The 13158-nt window shown below is 33.9% G+C and overlaps 1 protein-coding gene across 1 annotated transcript in view; it reads left to right on the forward strand.

Annotated features, from left to right (window-relative positions):
• The window catches only part of PTPRQ (protein tyrosine phosphatase receptor type Q), a 196617-nt gene that overhangs the window by 64521 nt on the left and 118938 nt on the right, over positions 1–13158 (forward strand). Inside the window, exons 20-25 of the mRNA XM_060025305.1 lie at positions 1089–1257; positions 2737–3027; positions 3296–3571; positions 3947–4098; positions 8381–8522; positions 11164–11433. Of these exons, the coding sequence (XP_059881288.1) occupies positions 1089–1257; positions 2737–3027; positions 3296–3571; positions 3947–4098; positions 8381–8522; positions 11164–11433 (1300 nt within the window). The remainder of the gene's footprint in view (positions 1–1088; positions 1258–2736; positions 3028–3295; positions 3572–3946; positions 4099–8380; positions 8523–11163; positions 11434–13158) is intronic.

Below are 13158 nucleotides of genomic sequence, written 5' to 3' on the forward strand. Positions count from 1 at the left end.
AAATTTGCTGAATTTAGTTTGTTGATACATTGCAGAACCACGATAACTATAAAGTTTAGTCAAATTGATTATCCTATGTTACTAATTTTAATGAACTTTTTACTAATTATCAGTTTTTTATCATGTGCCAGAGATGGTATTGTTTTATATGCTTTATATTATCTAATCCTCAAAAGCCCTCTGTGAAGTGGAAATGATTATTCCCATTTTACAGTTGGAGAAGCTTTGTGATCAGATGATTTATCCAGAGCTGTTGCCAGAATTGAATGCAGGTCTTTGGACTCTAAGGGCTTTGTGCAGATTGGAATGATTCAGATTTCTCAGTATAAGTAGACATTATTATAAAATTATTCATACTTAATTCATATTTAATTACCTACGTGACTTTTTAAAAAGTCTGTTTTCCTTTATTTTAGAATTGATTTTGACTATGTGTGTTTTGTGTTTAAAATTTGGTCAAGGAAGGGATGATTGTAATTCCTTAATTATCAAAAAATGCCTTGGGACAAATATAACTAGGGTCATGCAAGAAAATTTTAAAATTTCTCTTACTCAGCACATATGAGAGTGTATCCAACTGCCTTCCCATTTCTCTACATGATTGTAGAAAAAAAGAGGGTCTATGAAAGATAATAACCATTTTTCATAGAAAGAGGTGAACACTTTCGTAATTCCTACACTGTTAACAGGAAGAAAACACTTAAAATTTTTATAATACTCCCAAACTTGTTTAAGAATATATAGTCAATGTTTTGAAAAATACTTGAATGTTTCATAAGGGAAACTGACACTGGTCAGCACATTGTAGCATTTCCAGTTCACCACTAGACCTTCCTCACTGCAGCTAAGCTTGGAGTTTCTGCTACTCTGTATGTTGATTTAATAAAACTGCTACCATCTATTCCTCTTTTAGTACAAACATATTTCCAGTTTAATTATTGCAATAAAAAAGTTCTTTGTTTATTTTCCTCAAAAATTAACATATTAAAATACTGAGGCAACCAATCCATGAATAATAATTACTTTGAAATGCTCATGTATACTAAAAATATACTCTGAACAATTAAAACAATATGTTTATTTTTCAGAATTTTACACTCCATGAAGTAACCAATGACTTTGACAATATGACCGTATCTGCAATAATAGATAAACTGGCAATATTCAGCTACTATACATTTTGGGTAACAGCAAGTACTTCAGTTGGAAATGGGAATAAAAGCAGTGACATAGTTCAAGTATACACAGATCAAGACAGTATGTAAATGAAAAGCATTCATTACTGTTTAATAGGATTAACTTAAAACTTTATAATTATTTCAGAATCTTTTTCTATTTGTATGTATTGGTAATAAAATATGTGTTTTATTTAGGCACATTTAACCAGTCATAGAAGTTTGAAAATGCATTTAATATAGCTATAAACCTATTACAACAGTAACAGCCTTTTCTATTCCTGAAAACTGCTACCATCCATTTATAAAAATTCTGTCACTTTCATTGCTTCGAAAGATGTCACAGCCATCGGTTATGGGCATGGAAAAAACCGTTGCGTATGTGGATGGATTTTCCAATACTTAATATCCATTTGCTCTAGAAATGACATTTTTTTCTCTCTAGCAACTTGTTTCCTTTTCAGTCTTTGAACCCACAAAGGATTTTATGCAGCGTCTTTGTTCTTATTGTGTTTGTGACTAATACGTCCAAAATATCTTCTTTTTTTAACTCTGGAAGTTTCTCATTTGTGGCTTCTGCAGAATCCTGTTTGTGTTGAGTATTCAGAAAACTATAATGACTGAAGCTCTTGCTGTTTTTTAGGTTTCAGTTTCAAGAATACGATGATACTTGGATCATTGTCTATTTCTTCTTGTGGTTGTTTCTATGGTCCATTTATTTTTTAAAGATTAGTCCTCTTACTGAGAAATGATACTGACCTAAATTTCTGCTGAGAGTAGAATTCTGTTTATTATTTGAAGATTATAAATTTGACAGATACTTTAAGTATGAAGAATGAATGTTCTCCCTGTTGTTGGAACAATCTTTTAAATTGTTTACTCATTGATCAGCAGAGTAGATAATGATATGTGGAAATACAAGTTTGGGGAGTCTTTAGCAAAAATGTTTAGTGCAATTTGTGGTCAATATCATTTCAGGAATTCTTTAAATGCAGATCTCTCCCAAGATTTTCACCAACCTATAACGTTTTATCAGTTATTATTATAGCACCATGAATAATAAACACTTACTGTTTACTGTTCCCAGTGAGAGGCCCTGGATGACTTCATATGTACAATAAGGATAATCTTTAGAAGAAAGAAACTAAAAATATTGTTTAGATAACATACATTATCAAAATATTTACATATTTGAGTATACATGCACACATACATGTGTGCATACTCCTAATCTCATACACATAATTTCCATCACATACTCATAATCTCATATACAGACTCATAATCACCATCTTGTAGGAAGGAAAAGCCAAGAAAATATTGCATAAAACAATATTTCTCACACATATTAAAGATGACAGGGTTTATTTTGAATGATTTTAATATAATTATTTAGAAGATATTTTGTAGTAGATGATGTTACCACATGTGGATTTAAATAATGTAAGAGCAGGTGATGTAGTAGTTGCCATTTCAACAATTATCCTCCGGTTTGTGAATTTACTTATATTTTATTTAGGGTGACTGATGATTTTTATATTTTGCACATTACCTGTCATAGTACCTGAAGGAGTTGTTGGAAACCTGACTTACAAGTCCATTTCGTCAACTGCAATAAATGTAAGCTGGGGCCCTCCGTCTCAACCAAACGGTCTAGTCTTCTACTATGTTTCTCTGAGCTCACAGCAAACTCCTCGCCACGTGAGACCACCTCTAGTTACATATGACAGAAGCATGTATTTTGATAATCTGGAAAAATATACTGATTATATATTAAAAATCACTCCATCAACAGAAAAGGGATTCTCTGATACCTATACTGCCCAACTACACATCAAAACTGAAGAAGATGGTAGGCTGGACCCTTTTATTGCCTATTAAGCAGATTGTTGGTGTTCTCTTATTTATATTGCTTTCTGATAGAAAACATTATTCTTATCACTACATAGATTCTGTTTGTTCTTAAGTAATTAGCCTTTCAATAAACACAGTAAGCTCTAAGTTTCTTAAAATTAAAATAATTACCTGTTGATAAAAATTAAGTCCCATTATTATTAAAGCCTCTTCTTCTTGATGCTAATCACTTTTGTTTCACTTAATATTCTTTTTTTCTTTTATAGTCCCAGAAACTTCACCAATAATCAACACTTTTAAAAACCTTTCCTCTACCTCAGTTCTCTTATCATGGGATCCCCCAGTAAAACCAAATGGTGCAATAATAAGTTATGATTTAATTTTACAAGGACCAAGTGAGAATTATTCTTTTGTTACTTCTGATAACTATGTAATACTGGACGAGCTTTCACCATTTACATTATATAGTTTTTTTGCTGCTGCAAGAACTATAAAAGGACTGGGTCCTTCCAGTGTTCTTTTCTTTTACACAGATGAGTCAGGTAAGCCAGAATCCATATTTCTTCCAATGATTTCACTGTTGCAGCACTTGCTCTCTCTTTTTAAGGAACAGCATGGAAAATGAAAGGATATTTGATTGTCTATTTGTAACAGCCTGACAACTATTCATCTGCTTTGCTGAACATTTTTTTTTTTTAATTTGATCTTCAGAACAGGGTGTTCTGTTTAAAGCTACTTTGGAACTACTGAGTTCCAAGTACAAAAGCATGATTACTTATGCTCTTTATTTCTGAAATTAAAATATGATCAGTTTATAAGTCTTTCTTAACTAGTGTCTTCAAGAAGCTAGAGTCACGATGATATTTTTCTGCTAAAAAATGTTATGAATATAAGTTTTATAATGTGTTTTCCTGCAGTGCCTTTAGCACCTCCTCAAAATTTGACTTTAGTCAACTACACTTCAGACCTTGTATGGCTGAAATGGAGCCCGAGTCCTGTTCCAGGCGGTATTGTTAAAGTATATAGTTTAAAAATTCATGAGCATGAAACTGATACTATATTTTATAAGGTAGGTTGATGATAACACTATATATTTATTTCAAAAATTTAGAAAGTCAATTAAAGTATTGACCTGCAGGGGGAAAATGGACTGCTTTAATTAACACAAGGACCATCTTTTTAAAAAATCTTTTTGGTTTCCTACACCTTAAGGATGCTTGCAGAAAACACAGCAAACGTTTGTCAAATATGGAAGTGGAGTACTTCATATAGCGTTTTACTTAGAATTTGTAACTTCTAGATAGCTATAAGTTAGGAAGTAATTGCACCATTTTGTTAATGCTGGAAAGTATAGAGTAAATTTTTTCAGACTATTTAAAACCTGTTATTGTCGTAAGGGTAATATATTTCTACATTCATCCCCCTTACCCACAGGGGATACATTCCAAGACCCCCAGTGGATGCCTGAAACCATGAATAGTACTGAACCGATATGTACTGTGTTTTTTTCTTATACATAAAGTTTAATTTCTAAAGTTTAATTTATAAATAAGGCACAGTAAGAGATTAACAACCGTAACTAATAACTAATAACAAAATAGAAAAATTATAACAAACCGTAATAAGAGTTATATGAATGTGGTCCCTCTCTCTCTCTCTCAAAACATCTTCTTGTACAAATTTAATGCCTTTTCTATCTTAACTAAGCACTTATCACATACTATGGCAATAACTTTCACAGTTTGAGGTACAACAGCAAAACTTGTACATTTTTTCCCCTTCTTCCCAATTTCATAGAATGTCACAGAAATGTCATTTTTACCGAAGATCTTAGCAGCCTCAGCATACGATTACTTTTTCTTTCCTTATTGAGAACATTTTTCATCTTTTCACTTAAAAGAAACACTTTATGGCTTCTCTTTGGCATCTCTGAATTGCCAGCATCACTACTCTTGCACTTTGGGGCCATTACTAAGTAAAATAAGGGTGACTTGAACAAAAGCACTGCACTGACAGTCGATCTGATAACCAAAAAGACTACTGACTAATGGGTGGGAAATGCTGGACAAAGGGCTGATTGATACCCTGGGCAAGATGGAGCAGGACAACTCAAGATTTCATCATGCAGCTCAGACCAGCTCACAATTTAAAACTTATGAATTGTTTATTTCTGGAATTTTCCATCTAATATCTTGGGACCATGGTTGACTGTGGGTAACTGAAACCGTGGAAAATGAAACTGTGAATAAGGGGGGACTACTGTATTTGTTGTTAAAAGAAGTACCAAATGAATGTTTTTAACCTGTTCAGAAAAGTGTTTATACTGGACTTCTGTTAACCTTTCCAGATAGCATGTAATCCCACACTAATTGGTCTTTTAAAATATATCATTATTCTTTTTCTTTCAATGCTAATTAGTTTCAATGCTAAATGCCCTTTCACTCCTCCATTTTTAGGTTTCAGAATCAATGAAAAATACCAAAAGAACTGATGTAACAAAGGTCTCAAATATACCTATATGATTTCTAGCATTTAATTGCCAAAATATGTTGTAATTAACTAGCATTTATTTGAGAAAGTGTTCTTATTTTTTTTCCAAAGGCAAATGAAGTACTGGAATGCTCTTTAGTTGCAGCAAGGAGAGTGCAAAAACTTTGCATAAACATTGTCCCCAATATTATATGCATTATAATTTATTACTGATGGTAAATCATTTTTATAGCATGTGTAGCTTAAAAGGTGAATAGTAAAAATCAGAAGCAGTGCGTAAGTTTATGTCATAAGGAATAATGATTTTCTTTTTGGAAATCAAGATATTACTCTAAAATCTGATAGGCTGAGTAGAATTCAAATTGTATTTCTTCATAAATGTGGAATCTGTTTCCCAGCAGTGTGAAATTTCATTAATGGTGCTGAGTCTCTGGCCCTCTAGTATCTATTTCTAGTCTAATCTTAACATTTTCCATTTTTTTTAATGTGCTTTGTCTGTATGGATCACTGGTAAATAGGTATCAAATGGGGAAAAGGAATCATTTTCTATATTTCTATATTTTAAAGATAATAATCTTTATTATCCTAGGAATGTGATTCCTAGGATAAACATGTATGTATATTGAAGTGTGGATGTGTATGTGTGATCTTTTCCTCAGAACAGAGATCTCTACCATCAACACCGTTAGCACAGTCATGAATTAAGGACTCTGGCATCAAATTTTCTGGTTAGAAGCCTGACTTTGAGACATATTGTTCTGCCTTAGGGCAGTTGCTTAAATTCTTATGACTCAGTTTCCTCAAGTGCAAAATGGGAGCTGTAAAGATACATCCACTAAAAAGTGAAGATTGTAAGGGAAAATCTATATAAAGCATTTAGAACAATCCCCAGCATATGATAAACACGGTAGCTATTGTTTTTGTATATGGTTTAAAAAAAAAAGAACAAATTCCATTCAGCATTGTAATAGCACTAAGCCTGAAATGACAGTACTCCTCTACCTGAATATGAGGGTAGGTTATATTCTAAGAGTTTTAGACATCTGTTTTCTCAATAGAAATGCCACCATTGAAATTTCACTAGTAGCAAAGATATAATCTTTATACCATAAAGTATTAAATATATCCTTTTTGGGGTGGAAGGAGTAGTTTTCTTTTAAAATCTACTGCTTTTAGTTATTCCTTTTTACATCTATTTTGTCTTCCATGAATTTTCATAGCCTTATTTTCTTTCAAATCCCTTTAAATGTATCCTCATGCCATCTTTTTTCCTTTCTCAACATCTAGTTTTCTTTATCTGCTTTCCTCCCTCTGTGTGGCTTTCTCTTTGAGTGTGTTGTCCTGTTTTCCTTTCTATGTTTTCAGCTACCTCTATGTCCCAACTATTAGTTTCTTTTCTTTTCTTTTCTATTCTTTCAGATTATATGTGAGTTCCTGGAGGCATAATAATTCCAGAACCACTTCAAATGTTCCTGCCATCTCAGTCAATCCAGTTTAATCCATTTGGAGATAAATAAGACGCAGGTCTGCTGGTAACTCAGGTCACTCACACATACTGAAAGAAATTTTTTATTCAGTAAAAAAGTTCTGTTATGTTTGGAAATATTCCTTACTCATGTCTCCATCTTACAACTTACTTTGTCAGTCTGTCCACTATCCAGTAAGCTACACACACTTTTTATTATTATCTCCTGAGTTCAGTCATTTCTCTGCGTACTTACTCACCCTTCCTAACCCAAGTCAAAATTTACCTGCTTGTGTTTAATTTCTTCTTAGAATGCAGTTGTTGGTAGATTTCTCTAATTAATATAACAATTCCTTGATGACAGGGACCATGTCTTATATATCTTTATAATCTCCTGGTTATCTAACAGTGTGCTTGGTAAATAGTAATTGTGGAAGAATGAAAGGAAACAGCGTAATACAGTGAGTTCATAAAGTATGTCAATGACTTACAAGAGATTAATTTAAAATATGATTCTAACCGTGAGTGCCCTGAGCATTAGTATTCTTGCTAAATTTCTGCCACTGAAATGTTTAATATATAAGTGAAAGTAGTTTATATTTTGGATTAGATATAATGCAGTATTCTTAAAATTATACCACATAGGAGATTGTCTTCTTTTTCCATAGGGTAACTATCAATCTTAAGTGCTCTTTCTATTAGGACAATTCTCTTTGAATGAAGCCTTTATATTTGATGGTAAAATTTTCTATGAGAAATAATATCCTCTTTTGAACAACTGTGATAACTGTTTTGTTCTTTTTTTCATTTTCCTAAGAGATTGCATAAAATTAGAAATTTAGGAGTTGTCTGGGAAAACTCGTAGTTTAAGCTTCATAGGAGCAGAGGTTCTGTTTCATTCACTGCTGTATTCCCAGTGCCTACCATACAATAGCTGATGAATAAATTAATTTACACAAAATGCTACTGAGAATTAAAAAATGAATTTAGATGAATTCAAGAAAAATCAAGTACCACTGACTGCTCTTAAGTTGGATTTCAATTGAGGACTTCAATTTTAGCAAATTTTAACGAAGTAATCCGTATGTAATTCCAAGTAAAAATCAGGGAGACAAAATGAAAACAAAACACTTCAGCTTTAAAAACAAATGGCAGTTATGAGATTCTTCAGTGCTGAGAGGGTATCCAGTTCATCCTCGCTTTATCAGCTGAGCACACCCTGGGGCACACACAAAAAATGTTTAATTTTTAAATTTTTAATAAAAAAATACCTGTGCTTACTAAATCATAGGTTAAACACAGAAGACATAATTTTGATGTATTAAATATTTCTTCCAGTTATAAATAAGTTTTTTGATGATGCATTGTGACAAAGAATTTTATTTCTGCTTTTCAGAATATTTCAGGTTTGCAAACTGAAGCCAAACTTGTTGGACTGGAACCCATCAGCACCTATTCTATCAGCATATCTGCCTTTACTAAAGTTGGAAATGGCAATCAATTTAGTAACGTAGTAAAATTCACAACCCAAGAATCAGGTTAGATATGGATTTTGGATCCTAAAATGTTTGATTTTGTATTTTAACACTTTTCCCTTTCCTTTCTCAGTTTATTTGACTAACTATCAATATTTAATTGTTCATTCAAAGGGAAGTTGAATTTCAGTGCTTTAAGGATAGGCTGGGTTGTCTTGTTTGCAATCAAATAGATACATATTTACACATGTTTTTTCACTTTGAACTGAGGAAGCTGAAATAAAAGACTACTTTAGGAACAAAGTAGGCTTCTAGATATATGTAAAAATTACCTACTTCTTAGTACCATCTGAGACAGCTGGGAAAAAAAGGAGAAACGAACCATTAATCACTTTTAATAGGTTGATTTATATTTTCATGAAAAAAAATCTGTAATTTTTTAAAGAAGATGTGTTGTGACATTTGAAGAGCACTAGTCAGTATGTAAACTTTTACTTTCCCGTAGTCCATTTGTGATATGTGGAGGGGACTGTGAAGACTGAAATACCATCGCTCTAATTAAACAACTTACCTGTGCATCACCTACATGTCATAACTCAACTGTGTACGGAATAGTTTAATTTATAACTGATTTAATGATTTAATACTTTTCCTTCTCTCAACTGGACCATTTTTTTTTTTTTTTTTTTTTTTTTTTTTTTTTTTTTTGCGCGGTACGCAGACCTCTCACTGCTGTGGCTTCTCCCGTTGCGGAGCACAGGCTCCGAACGCGCAGGCTCAGCGGCCATGGCTCATGGGCCCAGCCGCTCTGCGGCATTGTGGGGTCTTCCCGGACCGGGGCACGAACCCGTGTCCCCTGCATCGGCAGGCGGACTCTCAACCACTGCGCCACCAGGGAAGCCCTGGACCATATTTTTAAAGGCAACTCTTACTCACTCTTTTTTTTTTTTTTGATCAGTGATTATTGAATAAGCTCAAGATCCTGCTCTAGGCATTTCTTCCCTGTACCTCTGGGTGCATTTCTTTTTGTTTTAGTGAATCTCTAAATTGAAATTGGAGACCACTCACTGATAAATTAACCATTTTACATTAATTTATGAATACCTGATACTATTTTCATGGCATGCCTATAAGACAGCCTAAGTAAGTAGTATTTATAGTGGATAAGAGTTCATGCTCTGCAGTCAGTGTCTGGATTGGAATCCAAGTTCTGCGACTTGCTAGTTGTATAACCCTGGCAAAGGCACGTGCCTCCTCTGAGCCTTTGTATCTTTAACTGAAAAGAAACACACATTAGCAGTAGCCACCCAGAAGGTTGTTGGGAAAAATATTTGAAAAGACCCATATGAAGCACTTATTAGTGTTGGACACACAAATACTAAAAAAAACATTACGGTTGCCCCTGTTCCCGTACTTCAGATGAAGAAGCCATGATTCAGGCAGATTAGATGAAAAGGGCTGAGAAAATTAGTGAAGAAACTGAACTAGAACATCAGCGTCTGACCTCTAGTGCAAACTGGACGTGACTGTAGGAAATGCATATCATAACTGAGTGGTACTATAGAAGAAGGCTAAACCCGTAAAGAAAAAAACATTTTAACTATTTACACACATATTAGATTGATAAAAATCAAGGCTAATCTTGTAGACAGTATTATGTAAACCAATAAAATTTTTTTTACCACCAAAAAAAAAAATAATTCCACAAAATCCTATACCCTGATTGGTTAAATAAAATTCTGAACTTGAAGTGTTATCAGCTGGCTAATTAATTGTTTTTAAGTCTGGAGAGTCAGTGAAATAGATGTTCACAAAATCCAGGTTTATAATCTAAACTTAAGTAAATTATCAACTGTCTCTTTTTCATGTATTGGTATTAGTATATGTTTTTGAAAATAAGAAAGCAAATAATTAACCATATTTAGCTGCCAGAGCCCTGGATCAGCCTAGGAATTGTCTTTTCTTTCATTTTAAATGCCATCCCCCTAAGTTATTCTCCTTTAGTTTTGATGCCTTTATCTTACAGAGGGAGAAGCGTTTGTAAAGATAGAAATTTACACCACAGGAGAGAACTGTAGGCAAGTCAAAGATTACTTGAATATTCTTTAAATAACTATGTTTTGCACAATGACAAATTGTTTCTTTTCACTGCTTGCTGTTTGTAATCCACAAATTGACTCTATGCAAATTTTCTTTATAGCTTCCTCTTTTTAGTGTGACAAAAAGAGCTATGCTTACATTAGGGGACATTATATAATCAGACATTTCCCTGAGAAGTACCCACTTCAGTGAGGCACCTACATCTACGTTTTGCATTAAAAAGTTCCATCATAAAGTATGGCTAAGACTGCTCCTTCCCATTAAGAGGTAAAGAGGGCAGGCTTCAACCACTGCCTGAGCTTGAGGCTGGCTACATAGTTGCTACTGAGGATTTGAGGATGTGATTGCTGCTTGGGCCTAGGAGAATATTCAGTGATGGATTCAGTATTGTAAGGATTAATATGGTAACATAGAAAATGGGCCAACTGCCATTTGATTCAGCCCATGTTAAGAATTTTTTGAGCACACATTGAAAGGTTGATATGTTAAATTTTTATTCTGTCTCTACTCCTAAACATGACTTTATCTAGCAATCGCATAATGAAATCATTTATCTACTACATGTGTATAAATTTTAACTTTGGGCATTTGCTTATCTCTTAAGTTCCAGATGTTGTACAGAACATACAGTGTATGGCAACTAGCTGGCAGTCAGCTTTAGTGAAGTGGGATCCACCCAAAAAGGCAAATGGAATAATTACACATTATATGATAACAGTTGAAAGGAATGCTACAAAAATCTCTCCCCAAGATCACATGTATACTTTCATGAAACTTCTCGCCAATACCTCGTATGTCTTTAAAATAAGAGCTTCAACCTCAGCTGGTGAAGGTGATGAAAGTGCATGCAACATCAGCACGCTACCCGAAACAGGTAACTAATGTGAAACAGGTAACTGATCTGAAGCATGTAATCTACCTGAAAGAACTAACCTGAAACACAAAACTGTTCCTGGACTGTGTCCTACGTTTGTCAATAACCTTTGTAATCTTTATAGCACATTTGTCTGAAACTTTAAAAGAAATATTAAAAAATATAACACATACATTTTTTATCCCACATGTTACCTGAGGGCCAGCTGTGTGGTCCATTGAACCACCTCCATAGCACTGGGAGGCTGAAAGGAGGAAAAAAGAGAAAATCTGCTTCATTGTGTTTTTACAAGTATCTATTTCTTATTATACAAACACCAAACTTACTGAACTATGCTTTATTGTAATTTAAAATAGGAAATGAATATGTAACATATATATACACACATACACACACACACATATATATATATCTTTTTTTAATTGATTTATGGCATTCTTGATGCTTCCCTGAATTCCAAAGTTGCAGTGTCAGACTCCTTTCATCTACTTCCTTCTCTTTATACCAGCCTTCATCTTTTGTATTATTGGAATAAAAATATCTAGGTCACTAAGCTCTAGTCTTTAAAGAGGAAAACTCTTACTCTCCCTAACAGTGATCCACCCTAAGTCATAATCTCTTTCATCTTCTACCTTCTCTAATATTGTACCTCTTCATATAAATGAAAACCTGACTCCTTCCCAATAACACCACTTCCCTGGAGGTCCTCCCTACTGGGGACTGTAGGTATTGACATAATTGTTTACTTCTGGCACCTCTTGATCCTTATCTTTGAAATATCTTTTAACCCTTTCCTCCTTTTGAAATCAGCATCACCCAATTTTACTCTACTTTTCTATCTTTGAGGCTATAAACCACAGAACTTCAAGACGTGGTGTACCTTCTCTGATTTCAGCATCTTTTTCTTCTCATCCTTTCAAGGCAACATTTCTTGAGACTTTAGTGTCTTACCTATTCATCTGGAATGGACGCGTTGCAACAACAACTATCTCTTGCTCCTTACATCGCAAGGCATGTCACTGTAACTCATCTTCCAGGAGATTCCCAACTCTGAAAGGACCCCACTGTTTGTTTTCACTAGATGCTGGCTGATGAATAGTGCTGGAGAAAATGTAAATGGTTCTATCTTGTTCAGCTATTCTTTAACTCTCCCAATTGCTCCACAATCTACTCTACATCCCTGTTTACACTTAATCAGTTTTCCATAGGAAAATTCTGCTCTTACTCTGAACATGGTCTACCCCCACTATGATCCATCTTTGATGTTATTATTCATTTTACTAATAGCATCAAAGAGAATTGATTTGCCTTCCTTCAAAATTTACTGATATCTTTATTTATGCTCTCAAGGTAGCCTCCCTTGAGAATGTCATTGCCTTTCTCTTTTCAGGAATCTAACTGCTCATTTTTGTTTCAAACTTGTGTTTCCTCTAGAACATAACTCCATCAATTTAGTCTACTTTCTCCTGCATTTTATCTCCTTTCTCTGTCTCTTGCATACACAGACACACACCAACAGCCACACAAATTGTTAGAAAATTTCAGCTGAGGACCTGGTTGGTATATCAACCCTAAACATATTCAAAATGGAATTTATGTAACATGAATTCTCCTTCTCTTCCTCACTTTTCTATACCTGTTCTTTATAATCAGTTGGGGATCAAGCCTCATATTCTTATGTGATTCTTCCTCCCATCTCTCCTACATATAATCAGAGCTTATCAA

The sequence above is a fragment of the Delphinus delphis genome, chromosome 11 (genome assembly GCF_949987515.2).
Source record: "Delphinus delphis chromosome 11, mDelDel1.2, whole genome shotgun sequence".
NCBI lineage: Eukaryota > Metazoa > Chordata > Mammalia > Artiodactyla > Delphinidae > Delphinus > Delphinus delphis.